Genomic DNA, 25,314 nt, shown 5'->3' with positions numbered 1-25,314 from the left:
GCCTTGTTAGTGATCAACTGATTTAGTGTTCAAAATTAGAACCCAAGCCCAGCTTCTTTTGGCATATTCACTACAGGAGTCTTAATTCACATCTTCACTCAGTCTATCCAATCATATTTACTTGGTTGTACTTACCTCAACGTTTTCTCTACTGGTACATAAAAACGGACTGACAGTCCAGCACACTCTGCCCAGTGCATTAAAATGGGCTGGCAGATATCTGTCTGACTCACAAAGTCTTTCCCAAATAAGAAATTGTCTTAGAAGCTGCCTTAAATAAATTGTCTAGAGATATGATTTTTATTGATGTAAACTCTCTATTTGACATAATAATAGTCTTTTTAAATTCAGCTGCAAGTGGAAAGTCTAAAGGCAACATGTCTCACTCCCAAAATAAAAGCATAATGCTAAAAGGCTTTCTAGAAAGCATATATTCTATGAGAGGAATTTTCAATTTTTCCTTTTTCTGAGCCACCTCAGCAAGATTTTTAGTGGAGATGCAGGTCCTTGAGAAGAGAGTTTAAAATTATCTGCTACTACTTTACAATTCTCAATTAGCTTTTGGAAACCATCTGTTTTATATGAATACCATATTGAAACTGCTGCTTAGAATACTGTATGGAAAAGTTAACTGCAGCTCCAGGAATCCATGGTTCATGCTGCATCTGTTACATATTCCATAGATCTTTCCCTGTCAGACTTTTCCTTTGTCGAAAAGCGACTGTAGTAGTGTTCTTTTAGAAAACTCTTTGCTTGGTAGTCTAAAAAAAAATCCTTTGAAATCATTATACAAATACTTGTATTCAATACATGTCAGTTATGTAATAATGCCTTAACAGAAGTGAGAACTATTAATAAACGAAGAGGAACTCACTCGTTCTTCAATCTGTTTACATGCAGGGTTTGAACACAGCTCTCTGTAGAGTTGTATTTAAGTCTAAAATTGATTTTTATGATTAGTTTATTACATTTACGACCCAGATATTAAACAAAATACGACAGCTCAGAGCCTTTAAGTGAGCAACGGCCAGATTCTGTGGAACTGTACTGATTTTTCTCAACTCAGTATCTATTAGTATGGATATTCCTCAAAGTCCATCTGAGGAAAGTTCTAAAAGATGAAGTGCCTATAGTATAAAAGCCAAGTCCAGTGAAAGCTCTTTATCCTCCTGGGAAAACTATTCTCCAACTTGGTTGACTTATTTTTAATACTTACAATAATTCTGAAACTAGTAGGCTTAAACAAAGCCCAAACCACTTTAAAAAAGTCAAAGTGCAATATTCCACTACATACACACTGTTTCTCTTAATATGCTTCTTGTTCAATGAAGTACTATCAACCCAAATTTGAATTTTACACACAAGCCCCAGAAGTGTCTAAGTATTGCCCTGTGCATCAGCAAGATACTACTATGAGAAGTATACGAAGGGAAGTAAAAAGCAATGAGACTCATCAAGAACAGAAAAGCAGCAAAATTTAATACAAACATTGTGAAAATAACACTATTTAAAACATATACATCTTACATCTCCCTCCAAGCTTATATTAGAGATGGGAGGTGCAAAAGTTTAAAATGTTTTTTTATAAGGCATGAGACATTCTATACTTGCTAAAAACCCATAAAATTTAGAAAAGTAAATCATATTAATTTTAATGCCTCACAAACAAATGTATCTATTCTCAGTCTCTAACAGTGCTACCCGCTTAGCCATGCGTAAGGTATTCCAGTCATGTGTAAACGGAGATATTTTACTGTAATTACTGTCTTTTTCTGTCAAAATTTGTAAATTTCATATTTTTGCTTTTCAAATAAAGGCTTTTACTTTAGTCAAATAGATGGAAGTAAAATTTATGCTCACTGTGGATCACTGTAAACTTGTTAAATCCTAGGCAAATAAATGCAGAAATCGTCTATGTGGACTTATTCTCTGTCAGTATGAAGTAACAGATGCTGAATCATCTTTTTCCACAACTGTCAGGTGAAATTTCTTTTAAAGAAACACTGCAGAAGTATATTTCATTTATTTCATGATAGCCCTTCCAATCTCCACTTCACAATCCTGAGTAACACAAATGCTCATTCTTTACCAGCATTAAGCTTGTGCCAACTGCAGCCAGAAGAAAGTAAAATGTTAATCCACTGAGAACTGAGTTGAATTAAAAAAAATAGCCTTCATTTGACAGAATTCCTAAAAATGTAGTCTTAATTTGATAGAATTCCTAAAAAAATTGTCTTCATTTGACAGAAATTTCTTGCTGCATAGTGATATTATATTTACCTAATTTGAGTGTTTTGAAGCTTCAAGGAATATTTTTCATAAAACTTACAAGATTACTTGTTCTTTCAATACAGTGTTTTCAATAACATGTATTACATCCATAGTAAAAAGTTTATAGTTGTTTTGTGACAGATTTGCCATTAAAGAACTTTGTAATTACTCAGTACTTTGCTATAACAACACCACCCCATCCCCCATCCCAAACAAAAAAACCCCTATTGATGTCACTAGGTTACTACTTCCCTTTTTTACTAAAATGCATTCCACTTCGGATGAAAGACTGAAAGAGAGGGAGAAGAGTAACCATTGGGAACCAAAATAAGAACATTTCTTAAGTAAAGAATTTATACCAAATACACAAAAATATACACTCTCAATCCTTTTAAATTAGAAAGATAGCAAATAGAGAGTGTAAGCAGGTATATTTATCCCTTTTAATTGTATGTATAACTTTGTACAATTAACATCTAGTCCAAAAATGCATTCATTTACATACCTTTCCTAGCTCGTGCTTAGTGCTTATTGATGGTAGGAGAGGGGGTGGTGGGGGTGGCAAAAAACATGCCATATTTAGACAGAAATCACTTGAGGAATTTCCAAGACTATCTTACTACATTACAATAGAAGTAGCAAAGCAAGCAAAACAAATGTAAATCAAATCCCATCAGAGAGATTATGGAGAGGAGTTACTGTGAATTACAGGAAGGTAGGCATCAAGTTTTTGGTAAAGAATTGATGCAGAACAAGTAATTTGCAACCAGTAGTTTTATAATCAAATGAATAGTTTGTCAAATGCTACATACTCCAACTGTATCTGTGCACTAGTACAAGCATCCAAGTTATTTTGGAAAATTAATTTCTCAGAACTGAGATTTTGACCTGAGATATTAATTTTTTTAAATATTTGGAAAGGTGTTTGTGACTTTGGATTCTCTCACAAACATTCAGGTATCATACAAAAATTATCTAGCATTTAGCTAAAAATAAAAATTTTTGAGTATGCTAGTCAGACTCAAAATGACTCACAGTATGAGGGAAGATGAATCATCTGAAACATTTTGGGATTAATTATATATGGGTATACAAAAAACTAAGAAAAAACTAAGGTCACACAAAGCTTCTAAATTCAGATTTATTCCTAACAAAGTCAATTTACACCAGAGCTTACTTCTCCTATCACACCTGAAAAGACTTTAGCTCAGTCCTAAGTCTATTTTGAACTTCTCATTATGTTGGTTTTCTATCATACAAAAGAGGAAGTGTTGTAAGTCTTATGAGTGAACTAACATAGATTAATAGTTTGGGTCTGCATGTGAAAATACTCAACCCTAGCTCTCCCCTCCATCCTTCCCCAATATTTACAGCAACAAAGAACTTTTGTTTAGAGCAAAGAGAATTTCAGCATCCTGTTGCAAGGATATGTCTCAAGTTTCCATTGGCTTTGAAGAGAAGGAAGAATTATAAAGACTCAATTTTTTGAAAAAAAAAAAAAAGGAAAAGGAAAAGATTCCACTTAAAAGATAGATCCACTTATATGTACCAGGCAAGCAAGTCAGAAGATAGATATATTTTGTCTCCACTGTGCATGTAACTTCAAGAGAATTTCACCAGTAAACTCAGATGAAGGGAAAAAAATGAAACACAAACCACATTAAATGATTTGGAAGTAATTTCAGATATATTCTGCAAACTTCAGAGCAGTGAAACACTGGGAAGTCATATTTAGCAGAAATATCTAAAGTCCTATTCTTACAGTTCTTCCATTGTCCAGAAAATACAACTCAGTGAGTATGGAGCATTTATTTCAAAACAGTTCAGAATAGCCAGAGCAAGTATTTTATCATTTGTTCACCATCATCATCTTAGACTTCATAAGTTTATCATACTGTTTTTACTATGGTTGTACTCTAAGTAAAAATTATATAAAATATGTAAGTATATATTACTATATTATAAATATGCTCTAATACATATCTTTTTTTACACACAAATCTGCTGTACAAGAGCTTGCATGGGTACCTGCAGAAGACAGATTTCTCTGCTTCATCCCTCAGCTCCAGGGAAGTGGAGAGAATACTTTTCTGTTTGAGACCAAAAAAAATAAAAAATCTGCCACAATGAGAACTAGCTAGAATACTAGTCTACCAGGAACTTTCCCAGTGCCATGTTTCCTCTTATGCTCATATAAAGCCAACTGTGGTATACAGATTTTGTTTGCGGAGATGTTTTGAGTCAGATGTCAAGTACACCAGTGTGTTCTTTTTGCCAAGAAAGCCAGAACACTATCCAATTTCTAGAATTAGTTTCAAATAGCCCATCTAAAATTACTTGGCAGTGTAGAGGCTGAGGTTACAAAGAACATTCTTCCTTTCTCCCATCCTTTCTCTATAATACACAAACACTGAAGTTCTTAAGTGCCATGGATTACAAGTCTTCAGTTTGATACAGGTCCTGGGAATGAATTTGTGACAAGTAGTATATAGCAGAAGGACACAGTGAATATTCTCGTGAACTACTCTGGACATAGAGCAAATAAGATCACCAATGCTAACTGGCAACTGGATATTCTTAGCCATGCCCTCCCTTCAGAAGTAAACAGGCTTTTTACTTCTACTATTCCAAAAGTGAATGTATGGAGGATCCTAACTAATAATTACTTTTAAATGTACCTTGGCTGGATTAGTATTCCCAGTTGTAACGATTCCAGGAAATAACAACTTGTACCTAAATGCACCTCAAAACTTCCCCAGGTTCTAGGAAAATGTAGTAACTAAATGTTCATAATACTTTTGTTTATAGAACAGTATGTGCTAGAAACATAATATGTAGGTTAGAAATATACAGAAATAGAATATTAGAAATATATTACTACAGCTAATCCAGAAAAGTCCATCATACAGCCCTGTCTCAGTTTCAATATGAGCAGAACTCCCATTGCTCAATAGCTAGTCTTCATTTCAGCAGTAAAAAAAGATGAAAGCTACCTGGTGTCAACTATCTGCCTGTACAACCACATAGGCATATTCTAAGTGGCTGTATTACTGGGTGCCTTGCAAAATGTTGTGGTTTTGCCTGGGCCATGTTTTTGGTAGTGGGTGGGGAGGCTACAGGGGTGGCTTCTTTAAACAAAGATCTACCAGAAGCTTCCTCTGTAGCTGACAGGGCTGATGCCAATCAGTTCTAAGCTGGCCACCAAAGCCTGGCCAATTAGCAACTGAGGTAACACCTCTGTGAATAACATATTTGAGAATGGGAAATATTTGCTGTGCAGTTGCTAAACTGCAGCAGCAGCAGGGAGTGAGAATGTGAAAACATCTCCCCAGACACCAAGGTCATTGGATGAGGGTGCTGAAAGATTCCCCTGTGACCTGTGGTGATAACCATGGTGAGGCAGGTCCATGGAGGACCACAGGGCAGAAGAGATGCACCCACAGCCTGTGGAGGACCACATCAGAGCAGGTGGATGCCTGAAGGAGGCTGTGACTCTGTGGGAAGTCCATGTTGGTGCAAGATCCTTGCAGCAAGATCTTTGCAGCACCTGGAAGCCCATAGGGAGAGAGGAGACCACACCAGAGAGCAGGTTTGCTGTCAGGACTTGTGATCCTGTAAGTGACTCACGCTGGAGAAGTTGGTACCTGAAGGACTGTTCTCCCCGTGGAGGACACACACTGGGGCATGCTGTGAGGAGTTGCCCCTGTGGGAGGTCCCATGGTGGAGCAGTTTGTAAAGAACTGTAGCCCAGGGAAGGACCTATGTGGGAGAAGTTTGTGAAGGACTGTCTCCTGTGGCATGGATCCCACACTGCAGCAGTGGGAAGTGTGAGGAGGCCTCCCCCTGGAAGGAAGCAGTGGCAAAGTCCATCTACAATGAACAGACCTTAACCCCTATTCCCCATCCCCTGTGCTGCTGAAGGGGAGAAGGAAGGAGAGTCCTAGAGGAAGGAGGGGTGCCGGGAGGTGGTTTAAGGTTCAGTTTTATTTCTCACCTCTCTGTTCTGATGGTTCATTAATAAATCAAACCTTTTTCTCCCCAAGTTAAGTCTGTTTTGTGACACTAATTGCTGAGCAATCTCCTTGTGCTTACCTTGACACACAAACCTCTCATTATATCTCTCTCTCTCTCCTGTACAATTTAGAAGGAGGAGATTTTATGATTTGGTGGGCATCTGGCACCCAGCCAGGGGTAAACCACCACACAGAATAAAGGAATTATAAGGCAAATACTCTTTAATGATGATCCAACTTTATCTATGCTTGAACTTCTCTTTTGATTTCTTTAATAAAGAAACTGCAAGTTTTCCACATGCAAGAAAATGGCACCTTCCGAAAGCACTTACAAAGATTATTCTGGTTGTCTGGTACTCAAATATCATTATTTTTTGGAACTAATTAGCCTATTTTCTGGTAATTTTATTGAGACTGGAATTCTCTAACTAAACACTAGCTGACTTAAAGATTAACATAAGAAGGGCAAAGCCAAGAAATGCTGAATGTACAAATCCCAAAATCTAACTTGCCATTTAGTTTGTGAGTTATGTCCCATTCTTTTTGCTTTCTTCTGAAATATTTTAGTTTCTTCAAAAAGCCTTCCATTATTGTAGATATAACCTCTGCCATGAACCAATAAAGAAATCACTAAATAAATATGACCAAAATAAATGTTCGAAAACATAGCAGATTGCATATTTGCACAATAGAAGAAACTGATTGTTGACTTTGTAAAGGAAAGAAGCACTGCAAAAACACCGACTTTCAGTGACAACAGCAAAAACACTCAAGTATCACACCTTCCTATGGAAAGCTTACAAATCTGAAACCACAAATGGGGGCATTGTTCCATTTAAGTACTGAGAAGCTCTTTGCTTTAAAAAGTTGATTTGTGTTGCTGTTACTTCAATGCCATTCTCTCTTTACAGTCTTCAGACTACTGTCTTTATAGGTTCATTGCAAAGTAATCAGCTAGTAATATTTTAAACATTAAAGACTAATAATCCATTTCCTCTCTCTAAAAAGCTGTTTTGTGGTTCCTGTCATTAATTTATTACAGAAGAGAATGTAATTTTTCTTAAAAACTAGTACAAATCTTGTAGAAAATCAGTATTTAATGATTTCAGTTTTTTTGCTTCAGTAGACTTGACACTGACAATCTGATTACAGTCAACCAAGATGCAGCTACTATAACAGATCTGTCAACCTGACAATGTGAAAGACAAACCTTAAAACTAGAAAGTCTGCTGTTATGAACAGCAAAGGAGAAAATTCAACTTTGAAACCCTTTCATGTGTGGTTTGTAACATGCTGCTTAAAGAAAAGTCTGCACATTTAAATAGGATAATGCAAGAACTGTTTACTGAAGTAACAGAGGGTAATTTAATTACAGGAAAAAAAATTCCATGATCTCAAAGTAATGAAGAACCTGTGACACAAATCCTAATCTGGCTTATGACAGCTGCAGAATGAATTCAAAAGATTTTTACCAGACTAATTATCTGTTAATGGCTAGGCTCAGTGGGACACAACAAATTCCCAAGGTTTAGTGTCCAAGTCATGTGATTCAATCTTTAGCATGGCAGATGGCAGACAATGACTACATATCACTCTTTTATTCCAAGAGCTACACACACCATTTCTGTAACCCAGAACTAAAATTATTGTAATAATACATCAACAAAGATACAACATTACCACTGGTGACAACACTATTTTGGCAGTGATTGTTTTCCGCACTGTGCAGCATGTCATTTTTATTAAGTGCTGTCAGCTCTTGGCATGCACAGATAAAAGAAAATACAGTAGGATTTATCCTCTCTATAGATCTGCAAAGACTCCAGCAAGTTGGATGCTGATGAGACTCCACAACCCCTCTGGGCAGCCTGTGCCAGGGCTCCATCACCCTCACAGTGAAAAATTTTTTTATTATGTTTAAGTGGAACTTTTTGTGTTCCAGCGTCATCCCATTACCCCTTGTCCTGTTACTATCTACTATAGAAAAAAGGGATGTCCCAGCCTCCCAGCACCCACCCTTTAGATATTTATAAACGTTAATAAGATCTCAAATTATATATTATATAGAATTATATATCCTTGGGGAGAGGAAAGAGATATATGTTCTTTATTTTATTTGTGCTGTACTTTGGGTTATTGAGCTACTGAAAGTAGAATAATACACAGTGCCTCCCCCACACATTGATCAAATTCTAAAGACACTTATTTTAGAGAGACAAGTTTTCCAGTGCTAGACTGTGACTACTTCACGTGGCATGACCTTTATTTTTTCATATGTGACAAATTTCAACATTTTCCTCTGCATTATTGTTTACTTCCAGTTTAAGATACTCATCCCCAAACCAACAATATATATGTCTCACATTGATATTCCACTCTCATGCTGCAGTGCTATCCACCGCTTCATCAAGAGGTCTAAGAGGTAATGGTCCCATTCCCACTCTCTCATATGAAGTCGCACACACTCTGCTGATATTTAAGTTTATAAACCAATAGAAAGGCTTCAGTGATTTTTTTTCTCCTTCCATAGAGTGGACATAACTCTCATTTGTGTAATTTGCTAGGTAATAAGCAGTTTAATGTGCTTTTCCTTGGGGATATCAGACACAAATTCAGGTAAGCTTTTCTGCCCAATATACCTGCTTTTTAGGTAATTATGTTGTCAGCCATATCCATAGTATCCAAATATCAAGCAGTCTGCTGCACTTTGTTTGGCCATTTTTAAACTGCTTTCTATTAGATGACTCTATCTCTTCTTACCCTCAGCCTAATTTAAGATGAATGCAGGGACCATCATTGCTGTTTAAGCTCATGAAGTTAGACAAGGAAAGACTCCATGCCCACAAATGCCAAACTTCTGCGGGATCTGCAGTGCAGAGAACCACTCCCTTTGCAGCTGCTACTGACATTCCTGTATAACAATATATAAATCTTCTTAAGAGTTGTGAAGAATGCAAGGGCTTAAAGATTGTCTCATACTTCCAAGCCAGTGCAACGTTTCACTTTAAAGTGCTGTTTAAATTTCAGAAGAAGTAAAACTGCAAAAATGTTGGAGCGTTCTATGTTCTTGCAAAATTGCCTATACCAGAAATTCAAACTTGTGCTATTTCTGTTTGTGAAAGTGCTTATATTAGGTTAAAGCATGAGACATAAGATAAAGACTTTTGGCTTCAGTTGCTTTCAACTACACATAATGTCTGCTAACATGGAAACAAGTTTCTATTGCAGTTGAGATATCAGATAGTGATGTAACAGTACAATTAATTGACACTTCAACAAGAAAAAAAAAAGGAAAAAAAACCTCAAAACCAAAATACAAAACTACACCTAACTCATAGTGCCTGGCTCCTAAAGAAAAAATATTGCTGATTAATATGATACCGTTGAAAACCAACTAGCCTTTCCATTGTCATTAGGTAGGAGATAATTGAACTAAAGGTAAATATTTGCCTCTACTCAGTTCACTGCAGTAAAATTATCAAGTGAAAACAAAACTGCAAAACAGAACAAAATCCATGTTACAAAACTCATCTCGTTTTTAAATTGTCTGCTCCCATAAAGATTAAGATTCTAGTAAAATAATGTATTAGTGGAGATTTTCAGATCTGACTGACAGAAGCCTATGTGCCAAAAGAACTGAAACAAGAATATGGGGAACACTGGTTGTACAAATAAATAAGACTGCTCCTGCTTATCCCCTGTTTTGGTTTCTGCCCTCTACGATGGGCATCTTACCAGATCCACTTGGTCTCCTCAGTATTTCCACAACAACAACAACAAGAGCCATCATCTCTACCAAGAATTTTCAAATCAATCACTGGAAATATAAAAAATTACTGATAGGAGAGCTTGATGAGTCTGATGAATACTTCTAGATCTAATAATCGCTTTCTTCTGTTACATATTTACATTGTACCATATGATTTCAGGGATTGCCACTAACATACCTGTGGTCCATCAAAAAAGACTTTTAAAATAAGGCTTATTTGTGATATGTTCTCACTATTTTGGGAATGGAGTATAGAAAAGGTGGCTCATCTGCCTTTTCAATCCTGTTATGGATATTAATCCATGAAATTGCAACACAATGCAAGCTTAAAAAGTTACTATCTTCCTAAAGATTTAATTTTCCTTTACATGTCAAATAATATTTGCTTCACAGTTCTGTATGGGTAAGTTTCTCACAGGAAATTCCCCACTCTCCCCACTATATTGTTTTAAACAATTAGTTTACCACTAAGTAGCTACCCTGCTCAACGGCCGAAGCTTGAAGCTTGTCTAGCAAGCCAGAATATTTATCTCCAGTCTCTTCTGAGACAAGGAAGGGTTAACTTCCCAACTGGAGAAGTTTCCATCTGACTGTCCTTGCTTCACAGTAGGATAGTGACAGATTCCAGTAAATAGAAAGGAAAAATACAGCCAAGTAAGGAAAACACTTTGGTTGAGCAAATAAATTAGGCAAACCTGAATGGCAGAAGCACAAAGACTGAGATGTCAGAAATCTGCACTGCAATGTTAAAAGCTAGTAACTTTTATGTAAATATTTTTCCTTACACAGTAACCATCACAGAAACCTTTAAAAGTGAGAAGTCAGTCTTGCATCAACGCAGATGAAAAAAAAGTCTGTTCTTGAGTATGAAAAGCAAAAATATACAAAGTTACAGCATCCGTATTGAAACTAAATATAAAAGGAAACCTTGTAAATACTATAAAATCTTACAATTAAAAGCTAGATAATTCTTTACCTTCATACTCAATACTCAAAGAAAATATCTGACATGGATGTTATTCTCTGTGTTACTATTACCATCAAGATGTTTCTACAGTCAAGATTAATGAATTCATTAAGTAAATAAATACTATTTTGAGAACATCCTTTCTGTTACACTGCTCAAAATTTAACAGATTTCTTCACAGACTACTAAGTTCATGATAATTTCTTACTATACATGTTAAACAGTTCTGGAAAACAAAATAATCCACAAATTAAAAGAACAACACATTCCTTAATAAAAGGATACCAATCTTATGTATGCATGTTTTAAACACCTGAATTTCAACATGAATTTAATATTAAACAGAAAACACAACCTAAAGCTATTTACTTAGAAAAACTGCTAAAAATATGTATATTCCTCAGAGATAAAAATATGAAGGAGTAGGGAAAAGAAAGAAAAACTGAACCAAAACCCTGAGAAGCACAAGAGCTACATTTATAAGGACACAGCCATTTACAAAATGTCCTTTTTTTAACGGTTGCCTTTCAAGCTGTGCCAACATTACAACAAACATAAAAGATCTGCCTCCCTAGCAGATTTAGAAGAATAAGCAATTACTACAGTAGAGGAAATAGGCTCAGAAATTTCCACCAACTGGTAATTGGCAGCAAAGCAACTCTATTTGCCAAACCTCACAATGCCTTTGGGCACCAACTTCTACCTTATCAGCAATGAACAAAAACATCCCTATTTCCACATACTGGGTTTCATCCTTCACTTTGGGGGAAGAATAAACTGACCAAAAAAAATCTCCAGAAGCCTCTATCCTCCTACATAACCAGAAGGATGCTTTTATTATCAGGGTGTTTAAAGTCATAGGTCTTCTATCTGGGACCCCATGACCACTTAAATTATGATGACTGTTGCACAAGAAAAGGCTCCTTCTCAAAGTCTATGTAAAACTAAAAGGTCTTTCTTCCAAATGGAAAGGAGATTTCCACATTTATGCACTACTACTGCTTAATTAGCTTACACTGAGAGACAGTTGTAAGAAGCAGCTATCTGCAGGCTGTTAGCAGTGAAAACCAGAGATTTCACAATCCTGCTTGAGAACATCTACACCTACATCTGCAGTCCAAGTTTGATTATTTCTTTTACCACAGAAGCATAGAAGGAGATACTGAAGTAATTAGAAATCTTATACTTATTTTGGAGCATTGCCAAAGAGTGACTGTAATATAGAAGCAGTGTGTGTGAGACTTAATGTGAATTAGTTTTATTGATCCCCAATGCACTACTGCATCTTCCATGTCAATGCAGACCAGGGAGTTGTATTAAAAATGCAAGGGAAAAGGTGAATCTGAACTGAAAATCCTAGTTTTAGCAGTTGCATTTCCTGAGGCTTTCTGTCTACTTGCTTGAGAAGATTAATCATCTTATCTGAGACAGTAACAGAAGATTTTATGGGCAGAAGAGACTAATTACTGCATAATAAATATCCTCAGAGCTATTTTATTATGAATTAAATTAAACATGACTAAATCACATTTTGGATGTTTCTAGAAAGTATTCTCTCTTAACAAATTGCCTTAGCAGTTCTCATTAAAATTCAAACCTATTAGAAGAATTAAAGAGCACATTATAGTGCCTCCAAATACTGAAAAATCGTCTCAGTGATGCACCTGCCTTGTTATATTTAATACCAAAGAACAGAAGTTCTTTTCAAGTGCTTAATTATAAAAGTGTACCCACAGCACACAGAACATGACCAGAGAGACTAGCCTCATATCAAGACAATCTGAGTAAGTGCACTTGTTCTGCAATACATTTGCTAGCTACTTTCAACACATAAAAACTGCTTTTTAAGTAGTCTGTAGGATTACAGGATTATAAAACGCTTGACAATTCAGAATTTCACACATCTGTTTGACCACAATTGAAACTTACAAGTAGTTCATGCAACTATATAGGTACATAGGTTTGCAAAAATACCTGTTTGATACAGAACGTGACCTCCTTTGCAGTCTTTGCTGCTCTAAAGTCATAGATAAGACCACTCCCCCAGAATTATTAATTTAACATAAAATTATTTGCTTTAGATCATGTTAATTACTACCTCCAGAAAGACATTTTGGTCCTTTTGCTACTTAAATAGTATTCTGTGGAAGTGAAATGGCAGTGGACGGTAACATTTTTCTGATACCACTTAACACTATGTAACAGTCTGAAAACATGACTATGCTTCTGATAACACATAAGAGAACAACTTATTTTGCATTACATACAATTTTATTTAGATATTAATATTTTAATAAAAAACTTTTAGTTCACATTTATTAAACTGTCCTTATTCAGAAACAGGTTAAAACAGATACAATAACAAGAATTCAAGTTATGAAAACAAAACATCAGACTACATTAGACTACATCATAATTTTTAGATAGTCACAGCAATTTATTCTCCTACCTGCTTTCCATCCAGTGTACAAAGTCTCTTGACCACACCCGAATCTAACTTAATGGCTTCTGTGATGTCAGTCAAGACCTGTTCAAAGGAGTGAGCAGTCTTCTTATTCAGCAGAATTCTCACAGCTTTCCGTGGTTTTACTCCACTCCTAATAACAGTCACTAATTTGGGTTTAATGAAGTCTTTACTCTCTTTCACTTCACTCTTTGTGGACGTCAAAGATGTCAAGGATCGAGTGGAACCAGTCCTTATGTTCACACACCAGTTTGGATTGACATTCTTGGTGTAATCCACTTTGCGATATGGTTCATTGGATGCACATACATAACTTTCACCTGAAAAGAAGATAATATTTTCATAATTTAAGGGGTTGTGCAGTTATTGTTTGTAAATAAAAAAGTCTGACAGATTTTTCAAGAGTAGTGTTTTTCGTCTATTTTAAATGAAGGGCTGTAAATTATCAGAGCTTTTCACTCAAAAAATACTCCTATGGAGTGTTGAACAGTTTTCAAAAGACCTCTGGTTAAGACATAAAACACCCCGATATAATAAATGGTAATGAGAGGGTTGAAGATGTTTCCCATTTCTTTTGGATCATGAGTTTTGACTGCAGAGTTGTTTTGCAAGTGCTTAAATTACTTGAGCTCAGAGACCATGGATGAGATGACTTTAGAAGGCCCCTTCCAAACTAAACTATCCTACAATTTTTAATGGTGGACAGTTCTTGCTCAACAGCTGTCTTCAGAGAACTTTCACCCGTCTATCCTGTTATTGTGAAATAGCATGAGATGTCAAAAGTTTTGTTACAGCAGCTCAGCTGCAACAGAAAACAAAGACTTATCCATTTGTGTTACGGAATACTAGAATCAAATGACTATGCTTATCTTCACAACAAGCCATGAAGCTGTATCTTTAAACAGTGTTGCCAGTAAAAAGCATTTTAAAGAAGCTGGTAGTTCTATTCATACTAATGGACTCACTAACATTGTAACTGATGACCATTTTGTTTTCCTCTGCTCTACAAGTGGCTTACTATGTGACATAGAACCCTAGCATGGTTGAGTGCATAACCTGCTGGCTAGATGAGGGGAGAGCAGTGGATGTCATCTACCTTGACTTCAGCAAGGCTTTTGACACTGTCTCCCACAACATCCTCATCAGAAAGCTCAAGCAGTGTGGCTTGGATGAGTGGACAGTGAGGTGGGCCGAGCGCTGGCTGAATGACAGAGCCCAGAGGGCGGTGATCAATGTCACAGAATTGAGTTGGAGGCCTGTGGCCAGTGGAGTTCCCCAGGGATCAGTTCTGGGGCCAGTCTTGTTCAACATCTTCATCGATGACCTGGATGAGGGGACAGAGTGAACCCTCAGCAAGTTCGCTGATGACACCAAACTGGGAGGACTGGCTGATTTCCCAGAAGGCTGTGCTGCCATTCAGTGGGATCTCGACCGGCTTAAGAGTTCGGCAGAGAGGAACCTCATGAGGTTCAATGAGGACAAGTGCAGGAACAACCCCATGCACCAGTACAGACTGGGGGTCGAACTGCTGAAGAGAAGCTCTGCAGAGAGACACCTGGGAGTCCTGATTGGTAATAAACTAATCATGAGTCAGCAATGTGTCCTCATGGCCAAGAAGGCCAATGGCATCCTGGGATGCATCAAGAAGAGTGTGGCCAGCAGGTCAAGGGAGGTTCTTCTCCCCCTCTACTCTGCCCTGGTGAGGCCTCATCTGGAGTACTGTTTCCAGTTCTGGGCTCCTTGGCTCAAGAGGGACAGGGAAGTGCTGGAGAGAGTCCAGCGCAGGGCCACCAAGATGATCAGGGGACTGGAACATCTTTCATATGAGGAAAGGCTGCGGGAACTGGGGCTGTTTAGTCTGGAGGAGACTGAGGGGAGATATTATTAACATTTATAAATATCTAAAAGGTGGGTGTCAGGAGGTTGGGACATCCCATTTTTCTGTTGTATCTAGCAACAGGACAAGGGGTAATGGGATAAAGCTGAAACACAAAAAGTTCCACTTAAATATAAAAAAAGCTATTTCACTGTGAGGGTGACGGAGCAGTGGCACAGGCTGCACAGAGGGGTTCTGGAGGCTCCTTCCTTGGAGGTCTTCAAGACCCACCTGGACATGTTCCTATGCGACCTGATCTAGGTGAACCAGCTTCTGCAGGGGGTTGGACTAGATGATCTCTAAAGGTCCCTTCCAACCCTACCATTCTATGATTCTATGCTTTAACCCCAGCCGTCAACTAAGTGCCACACAGCTGCTCACTCACTCTCCCCTGGGATAAGGGAGAGAAAATCTGAATGGTAAAAGTGAGAAAACTCATGGATTGAGATGAAAACAAGTTTATTAGGTAGAGCAAAAGTCATGTGCACAAACAGAACAAAACAAGGAATTCGTTCACCCTTTCCCTTTGGCAGGCAGGTGTTCAGCCGGCTCAAGGAAAGCAAGGCTCTATCACATACAACAGTTACTTGGGAAGACAAACACCATCACTCTGAACGTCCTCCATTTCTACCTCTTCCCCCAGCTGTATACTCTGAGCACGTTGCTGTATGGTCTGGAATATCCCTGTGTCAGTTAGGATCTGCTGCCCTGTCTGTGTCTCCTCCTAACTTCTTGTGAATCCCCAGCCCACTCACTGGTGGGGTGAGAGGCAGAAGAGGCCCTGACGCTGTGTAAGTACTGATGAGCAATAGTTGTTGTCAAAACAACTCTCTTGTCAAAACACTTTTTTCATCACAAATCCAAAGCATAGCCCCATACCAGCTACTATGAAGAAAGTTAACTCTGCTCCAACAAAAACCAGGACAAATCGTTAGGATGGTTTATTTCCCAAATACATGCTAAACTTAGCAAAGGACTTTGTTTTTTGTGTGTGCATGTTGGTTAAGAATGGCAATTATTATTTCCTCCTGAAAAAAAAAAATAACAGGAGATAATTTAGTCATTATTCTGGGTGAACAATAATAGGCATTCAACTTTGGAAAAATCTCTGAGCACTTCCTTTGAAATTTGATCTGCAAAGATTTAAATAACATTTAACTATTCTCTGGTAACTTTCTATAAACTTGACAATGTCCTATGCATGAGAATACCTTTCTAAACACAGAGTATCCTCAGCATCTCAAAGACCTCACAGAAGCTTCAGTAAAGTCAACTACCACTTCAGAGTAACCTCTTCTGTACAGCCTGTCCAGCTGTATGCAAATGAGTTTAATTCTAGCAATCAGCACTACTGAATACCTCAAATCTCAACACTATGCTTGATGAATAGCTATAATAATTTATTATCTGAATGGGTTGCAATATCTCTTTCCTACAGATTTATTATTTCTTCTCCTTTATGCAGAGACCCTAGTTTTCTCTGTCTGATGAAAAAAAAATCAGGAAGTGCTTTCAACTTTTACAATATAATACCTTAAAAGAAAGCTTAACCAGGCTGCAGAGCAGTTTTCATTAAAGTATGAAACCTCCTTATAAGTTGGCATTATAATTTCTACAGAGCGTATGCGCCAACAATCTGACACCTGATGACAGTACCCAGAGCTATCTAAAAGTGTCAGTTCTTTCATGAAGAAATTCTGTCATGAAAAATTCCTCAAATGGAGCATATGCTCATTTAAAAGGAGTAACACCTGCTGATATTTTCGGTCACAATATAATCGGATTACTTCAGATTCTCTGTCTTATTAATATTAGAAAAACCAACCAGAAGACACGAAATGTTGCCTATTAGCAAGGAAACATTAGATGCCTTTAAATAATTTACCTGTACTGCATTGATAACCAGATGTACTATCCATGGAGTGACCTCCAGTTTCAGAGAGCTAACAATATAAACACAATACTTTCCATTTCCTAACAACAGTAAAACACAGATGATGAATATGGAGAATGGACAAAAAAGAAAACAAGACTACATTGCTGAATCTGACAGATAAATAGCCATAGACCAGTAGTTGCCTAAATATTGTTTTGTCTATGTAAAAACACAAAGGGGGTTTTTTGCCATCTGTTTCTTCAACATTGTTATTCACAGAAAACATGTGTAGCTCACCCTTTCAAGATATAAATGCAGGGATAAAGAGAGTAGAGTGTACATGAATTCTCCAAAATTCAGCCATGCAATTTTAGGTACCGATAGGAGAAGAAGGATGCTTCTCATCCTTTTGTACAAGTGTAAATCACTTTTAACTATGTGCAGTTTTGAAGAAACAAAGCTGCCTGACAACTTGGACTTCTTTACAGCATATGTTTTGCGAGCTGAAGCTCACTGCTAGGCATTTAACATATAGCCTAGCTTTTTTAGATTTTCTGTCCTTAAAAGCAAAGGCTATTAAAGAAAGACTTGTAGATATTTCATTTTCCTTTGCATTAGGTCAAAAACCAACTAAGGATATGCCATGTAGCGGAAGAAAATAAGTATATGACACAAAACTCCTGAGTTGGGATATTTGAAAGATAAGTCTCTGAACAAAGGTTTCTGGTTTGCTTTTCGTAAGGTGTTGATAAGCACTGCTATCTCCTGAGAGTCACATAAAGCACCATGTTCTTAAATAACACATTGCATAACAGAGAATTATATAGTTGACAGTTAAAAACTCCCTACAGAAAGAAAACTCTTAGTCTCTGTATTTTTTAAGCACATGTTCCCCTCTGAAGCACGGACGACAGGGCAGGTTTCTAGGCACATTTAATTTATCCATCTCATGTCCCTCAGCTTCTTTCGGTGGAGTTGACTAGTCTCAGGGATGCCAAATGCTGCTTATTCAGTATAGTACAGTAGTTATTAGGGCTGCTAACCTTTTATCTTTAGGAATCCCGGGAAACTATCCATTTTGTGTTCTGTAACACAAAGTCAAGCTGATTTCCAGAATGCTATATTTACAACATGACTAAAAGGGTTGATCTAAAAATAAACCAACCTCTTTTATGAAAGATTAGGTTATTTAGATCTTTTTCCTTCCTTTCTTTCACAGAACTTCCTTCCTTGTCAGTTTCTTATGATTCCTTCACTTTCATATAACCTCCAATAACCCTTTGTAAGTAACGATTTTTACTCATCTAGAGCACTTAAGTTCTCCCTGCACTTTTTAAAACTTAGAATGACAACTAGGATTTTAGCAGATGAATAACTGCCCCTAGTTCTCTTTGAACTTTAGTCAGGAGGTTCAGATGACAGCTTCCTACAAGCTTCCACAGAATCAACAAACAGTTGTGGTTGGAAAAGACTTCTGGAGGTCATCTGGTTCAGCCAGTCCCTCAGGCAGGGTAAAAGCTTTCAGAAGACAGTTAAGGCTACTTGGTATCAAATCCACTCAGTATCACATGCCTCCACTCCTTTCAGGTGTATTACATTTCTAACAGTCCTGAAACTAGGAGATGCACAGTGGTGCAACTATTTCATTTTGATTGGGTAAGAAGCCAACTAACAATTATATCTGTGTTTCGTATCCACACCCCATTGGCTTCAGGACTGTATAACCAGTGATTTGAACATATATTTGGATGCATATGCTTTTAATGTTCTTTAATCCTTCCTTTTTATCCTTCTTTGTTCATATGCCTCTTTTCAAAGCACTACAGCTTTTGGCTTTAGCACAGGAAAATAATCACACCTTTTGGAAGAAGCAAAAATATCAGCTGCCTATTCAGTGTTACTACCTGCTTTGCTCTGACAAAAGAAAAGATAAACATTAATATAATAGTGTGCATTAACTATAATCACGGGTACCTAAGTAAGATCAAAATGTAATATGCCATAACAATACCAATGATCTAATGCAGAAAATACTGGCCTTGTTCAATACTTCATTGCACAGAATCATAGAATCTCAAGGGCTGGAAGGGACCTCGAAAGATCATCTAGTCCAACCCCCTGCCAGAGCAGGACCACCTAGAGCAGGTCACACAGGAACTCATTCAGGTGGGTTTCAATTTCAAAAACATTTTAACTTGCACTAGTGTTGCAGAGCTCACTTTTTTAAAGTAGATACTGTTCTGAGCTCCATGTCCTAGCCATGCATAAGGACTGCCCTGCTTAGAACCTTCCTACCCGTTGCCCAAAGGCTTCCCTAAAGGTGCCTGTTGATAGCCTGCAGAACTGTGCAGACAGAACTACTGACACTTTATAACAGACTACAGTAATTAAGCATTGTTGCTGAAAGAACAAAGATCATTAGAAACTCTTCTTACCTAAAGAACTAGAAAAGTTCCCTATCATGTGCCAAATCAACATAACCTTTCCTGCCAGAAACAGTCTACAATGGGTTTCCTCTCCCAAAATCCAACACTATCTCTCAAGTTTGCAATAGATGGCAACACATAGCATGACTGACGTCAATGCAAAAGCAAAACCTCAGCACTGAAGAACTGCACAGTTCTGACTATTACCATTGTGGCATGCTTTAGGAAGCTTACCATTTTTAAGAAAACTGAAGGACTTAGACAGTTAACTTTATTAGAAAGTAAAAATGAAACTATTATTCCATTATTGATATTGAAGGGAAAATATAAAATGTCACACGGAATTTCCCATTCAAAAGTAAAAAGTAGTGTAATGTCTGATAGTAAAGTGGAAAAAAAGAAAAATACAAGTCATAATATTACCAGTCCCTATCCCCTCTCTGGATCTACCTGCTCAAACAAGATCAGGGGCAAACAATGAAATTCTTCACTACTCCCTTTCTAGGAAAGCAATGAAAACTGTCAAAAACATAAGACATAATGTTCCGTAATCTACACAAGTTGGGAATATAAATGATATTTGCCTAAGGCCAGTCCAGCAAAGCTGCTTTTTTGACTGTCATATCCAGTTAAGAAAGGCAACATACTTAAAAATGGAGCTTGTCAATTTTTGACTAATAAATGATCTGGTCTAATTTTTAATTGAATCAATCTGTAATAATAATATTTGAAATCTGCAGTACATTTGTGCGTTAGTTATTTTCCTCTTAAAACAATACATGGTAAAACGGATTGCCAAATACAGACAAACCTCAAAAAGCATTCATTAGTGACTTGATTTAGCTAGTTGGGACTCCTACAATACAGAATTTGATATTGCCAGCTTTTATACTCCAGACAGATATTAACCTGATAAACAGCAAATAGAGTTTAAAGAGTTTGCCTGTATCAAGGCACATCAAAGTCCAAACGCTACACATAGCCTCAAGTTCAGGGAGGTTTAATGCAGATCTTGCTGGCTTGGCAAGGCTGGCTGAGCACTCACCTTCTACTCACTTTCAAGTTGCCCCTACTGAACCTGAACTGCTGCAATTCCAAGTACCAGTTCAACTACACTGATGACGTGTGAACAAACTGGTCAATTTGGTATTGCATCAAGTAGCCATGTTCAGTAGGGTGTTCAGCCTGTAGCTGGGATGCATAACAGCATTTTATTTTCCTTCTTAACATTAAAAAGCAATACAACAAAACACCATTCAAAACTACTTCTGATGCTACTGCAGTTCAACCTTTAGGATATAACCAATGGCCAAGTATTGATTCTGGAGCAGAAATTCAAGCTTATTGTGCTGGGACCATAAGAAATAAAGAAAATAAAACCAAATCAGATACTCTACAGGCATCTCAAGAACAAATCATCTAGCAAAGAGCTCAGAAAATTTCAGGAATGATGGATTCGCTACTTGTCAGCTTCCTTCCCACCCCTGTATATGCTTTCCTTTCTCTGTATGGTGATTAGACTTACACTAGTAAAGCTTTTGGCATGCTAATTGTAGAGCACACTAATCCAATTGTGATGCTACAGGATTTTCTTAAGTTTCCCTATAGTTGTATTGGCCATAAGATGACTAATAATTCAGACTCTCTTTTCCTTCTTTTATTTTACTAAGAAAGCATGGAAGTGTCATTTCAATTGTGACATTTGTTTTCCTTTATGCCTCCAGTGAAGAGCAATAACAAAGGTCATTCCTTCAATGAGTATCTGAAGAAACAAAGTTTTTTCTTTCAGTTATTCACTTAATAGAGTTGTGAGAGTATACACTGCATGTACACTGTTGTACAGCAAGTCATTTTGTCTGTTTTGTTTTAAGCTATAAAACCTTAAGATCATTCCTTCTGCAACATTTTGAAAGTCATACCTCTTTCCCCTACCATCATCCCCACTCCAGCATCACTTTTTTTTTTTTAGCTATCTCTAAATTAATCACTGAATCATGGAAATGTTTTTGGCTGATTTCACATTTATTTTATTACCACAGAGTCAGAATTTCACTCTACAATCACTTCACATTTCTTCCATTTGGATGTGAAATGGCCTAATGGTAGATCACATGATGGGGAAAGTCCTCAGGCACTATGTTACTATTATAAAATGCACTTTCATGCTTTTTTTTTTTTTTTGGAGTGAGACACCTTTGATGCAGCAAATGTTGTAGCCCCTCTCTTCCTCTTGCATTTGTAGAATGGCTGGTCCCTAACTCCTAGTGCCTTTACTGGTGGCTTACAGAAAGGCCTTTCAGGTTCCCTTTCTCATAAAATTCTCCAAGTGTGATTCAGCATTGCTTGCAAAAGGGAAGCTTCCAAATCAAAGCTTAAAGGATACACAGCTGAAAGCCTAAAAAAGAGGAAGCATTAAAAGACCTACAAATCCTACTTCTGCAAATCAGCTGCACCTGGCATAGTCACAGGACGAAAGACTGCAACGGTTAATGCATTAGATACCTGAGGAAAAGCATCAAGCACAAACTGATCAGGAACCTCACCGTGTGCACAACATAAGCAATACTAATTTCAAACTCAGCATTATATGAATCAGCCTTTCAAATGTATTTTAAAGAATCAAAAAAGAACATGGAGGAGTTCTGCTCCTTGTTCTGGTTATTATAATTCCCTACAACAACAGGTATATATTTCATCCAGGTTAAAACTACTTCTGACCCCATTTTGAGACAAAGTGCCACTCTGCTCGGATTTGCAAGGTCTACATAACCTTAGCACCTGAGTCCCTTTGTAAAAAACTACTTATGGGCAATTATGAAAATCACCTGATTCTATAAACCTGATAATATCTATAACATCTATAATACCTGATTCTATAAAATGTTCCTGGAAGTCAGATGAGGTAGATAATTCCCTCTATGGATTTTAATCACACTAAAACACAGAAATTTACACTAGTTTGTTTTAGGAAGTGATAGGGTACAAATATCCCTTTTCACAGTACAGACTCTTCCTCTCTGAAAGCTTGAGTGACTGTAACGCATCAAAGACAGTGTAATAACTGTTAAAGAACTAAATTACAGCATTTCCCTCACGGATGGCAATAACTGAAAGGTAACTAAGAACTTTACTATGGTTCTTGTAGATGAAAAGAGTGCCTGCTGTTTAACTACCGTTATTCTGCCCACACACATATAGACAGCACTTGTCTGGGTGATGGGAGAAGCAGATGGTCTACACTGGGAAAGTGAAGCCAACCACTCGCTGCTCATAGCCACGGGCCACTTGTCCTCAGGGGCTCCAAGGCTGGCACTCTCTTCAGCAAGCTAATCTCTCAACTTTAATCAGAGTATGGGAGGAAAGCCCACTTCTAAGAGAACATGTAATCGATCATCAGGCCCCATGCCACCTCTTGCTAGAATTTGATATGTTAGAGCAGAATCACCCACAACCCCCTGCTCGCCTCGGACCCACTAAAGCTCCCTCACCTTCCACCAGCTCATCTAGGCTGGTAAGCTTCTTGCTGCCATCGATGGTGTAGATGGTGCGGACACCCTGAGGAAGGTTCACGTTGTCCGACAAGGATCGGGTGAGCTCAACCAGGAGTGCGTCGAAAGAGCGGAATCGGTCGGTAGATATAGCATACACCAAGCCCTTAAAGTACCTGTCGCCGTTACGGTAGAAGCGGGCTTTCCGGGCTTTCTTCTCCGAACTGAGCGCCTGCAGGGTCCGCGTCCGGTAGAGGCTGCAGTGAGCGCTGTGTGCCGGGCTGGGGATCAGCCCGTTGCCCCGCGGCCCCGCGCCGCCACCGCCGGAGCCGCCGCGGCGCGGCCCAGCACGCTGCTGCCTCTTATCTCGCTCCTCGAAGTGCTCCAGCTCGATGCTGCGACTGCTCGCCATGGGGAGCTGCCTGACCGCCCTCCCAACTCCGCTGGGACCTAGGCCGGTCACGGGCTTTTAAGCTTGCCCCCTCACTTGCAAGGGCTCCAGTCACCTAATTCAGCATCGCTCCCTGCCTCTCTCGCTGGGAGGGCTGCGGGTGACCGCGGTGCACGACCTGCTCCGCAATCGCGGCTCCCGCTGCCGCTAGCTCTACCGTTACCAGCTGCTCCGCCTGCAATCGCGCACAAAAGCATCCCTCATGCCTTAACTCGGCGTCTCCCGACTACAGGCAACGCCGGGGAGGCTGCGAGCGCACGGCGGGAGGCTCTGGGGAACCCCACAGCCGCGCCCCCGCCCCGCGCCGTTCCATGCAGGCTTGCACAATGCGGAGGACGCCGTGCGCGCGGGTCGCCTCCGCAGCCTCTTCTCTGCTGGCTCTGTCGGGAAGAGGCGGCGGGGATCGAGCGCCTTTTTCGCTAGCTCCCACCTGGTTGCGTTCTGGTCCCGCAGAGCGGATACTCGCCTCCCCTGCGGCCTCAACGGCCGCCAGTCAGCGTGGGGGACTGCGTAGCGTCCCGGGTATCTTCGGTGGGCAAGGGCGCTAGTTTCGCCCGGCTCAGAAGGAAAACAACCGCAGCGGCTCCAGCGGGAGGAGCGAGCTGCGTCTCGGCCTTCGGCGGAGCGAGAGACGGGCGGGGCCGCGGCCAGGCCCTAGAGCCGGACGGGCAGCGCGACCGTTGGCGGGGGCGCGCGCGACGGTGGGGGCGGTGTCATCTCAGCTTGAAGCAGGCGCGGCGGCGCCGCTGCTAACTGCGGCGGCGGCAGGGAAAGCTGCGCCGTGAGATGGAAGGCTTCTTGGCGGAGCGCAGGTGATGAAGCTAGAAGGGAAAGGGGGATGATTTTAGGGAAATAGCTTTCCCTCAAGGGCAGCTCTGTCCCTCTCGCGGCGGCTCTGACACGGCCGGTCCATCGAACTCTCACCCCTCAGGCGTAGGGCTCTCTGTTGGCTCTCTCACGGCCTTGCTTTGACTCAGCGGCATCAGCAGCCAAAAATACCTCCAAGTCTCCGTACTACATAGTCACCTCCCTAAAATATATCTCCTAGGACAAAAGTATCCGTCTTTGTTTGGGGGTTTTTTTGTTTGATTTTATTGTATTTATTTGTGAGCACCATTGCTACCGAGCTTTCCAAATTCTCCGAGTAACCAGATAAGCCCAGCTCTTGCAGTCTCAGGTTCCTAAATGTGCTTTAGCTCAAAGTTCACAACTTCCCCAGGTAGATTCTCAGTGTTCCTGAGGTTCACTTTCGGTAAAAATGTCTGACATAATTGAAATGGATGAATTTTCAATGCTTTCCTGACTCATTTTCAACTACTACAACATGTATTTTCTTGACTTAATGAGTACATAAAAAATATAAAAGGCATTTACAACTAGGTATGAGTTTTCCTTTTTTCAGACCCCTTGCTTTGAGAGATTTCAGTTCTGTTACATCACTACAGGTGGTCATAGTTTCTGCTCTTCTGTCCTGGGTCTGTTGGAACCTTTGGGAATCCTTCATCCTGCTTGCTCATTTGGTGGCAGGAGGTGACAATCGAGTTGATCCACTCACAGGTGGAAATTCCATATATTAAAATTAAACTGTAACTGAAGAACATGTATGGGAGAAGACAGCATTATGAAAGTGCTTTTCATGTTTAGGACAGAGCAGACGGTTCAATAAAGACATTCTACAAAGCATAAGAGATATTATTTCTATCTATTTGTACC

General features: G+C 39.1%; 1 protein-coding gene across 8 annotated transcripts in view; it reads right to left on the bottom strand.

Moving 5' to 3' along the window:
* DCLK2 (doublecortin like kinase 2) overlaps positions 1 to 24,208 on the bottom strand; it is a 93,624-nt gene extending 69,416 nt beyond the window's left edge. For all 8 annotated transcript variants that reach the window (XR_009818502.1, XR_009818503.1, XR_009818504.1 and 5 more), the window contains exons 1-2: positions 23,151 to 24,208; positions 13,470 to 13,804 (exon numbers count right to left, since the gene is read on the bottom strand). Coding sequence is in view for 5 of the 8 variants with exons in the window: in XM_061993737.1 (XP_061849721.1) it covers positions 13,470 to 13,804; positions 23,151 to 23,562 (747 nt within the window). In the remaining 3 variants the exon portion in view is untranslated. The remainder of the gene's footprint in view (positions 1 to 13,469; positions 13,805 to 23,150) is intronic.
* Between the last annotated feature and the right edge of the window lie 1,106 nt (positions 24,209 to 25,314).

Source organism: Colius striatus, chromosome 3 (assembly GCF_028858725.1).
Source record: "Colius striatus isolate bColStr4 chromosome 3, bColStr4.1.hap1, whole genome shotgun sequence".
In the NCBI taxonomy this organism is placed as follows: Eukaryota; Metazoa; Chordata; class Aves; order Coliiformes; family Coliidae; genus Colius; species Colius striatus.
Note: the sequence above shows the minus strand (reverse complement) of the source record. Positions and strands in the feature narration are given on the sequence as shown.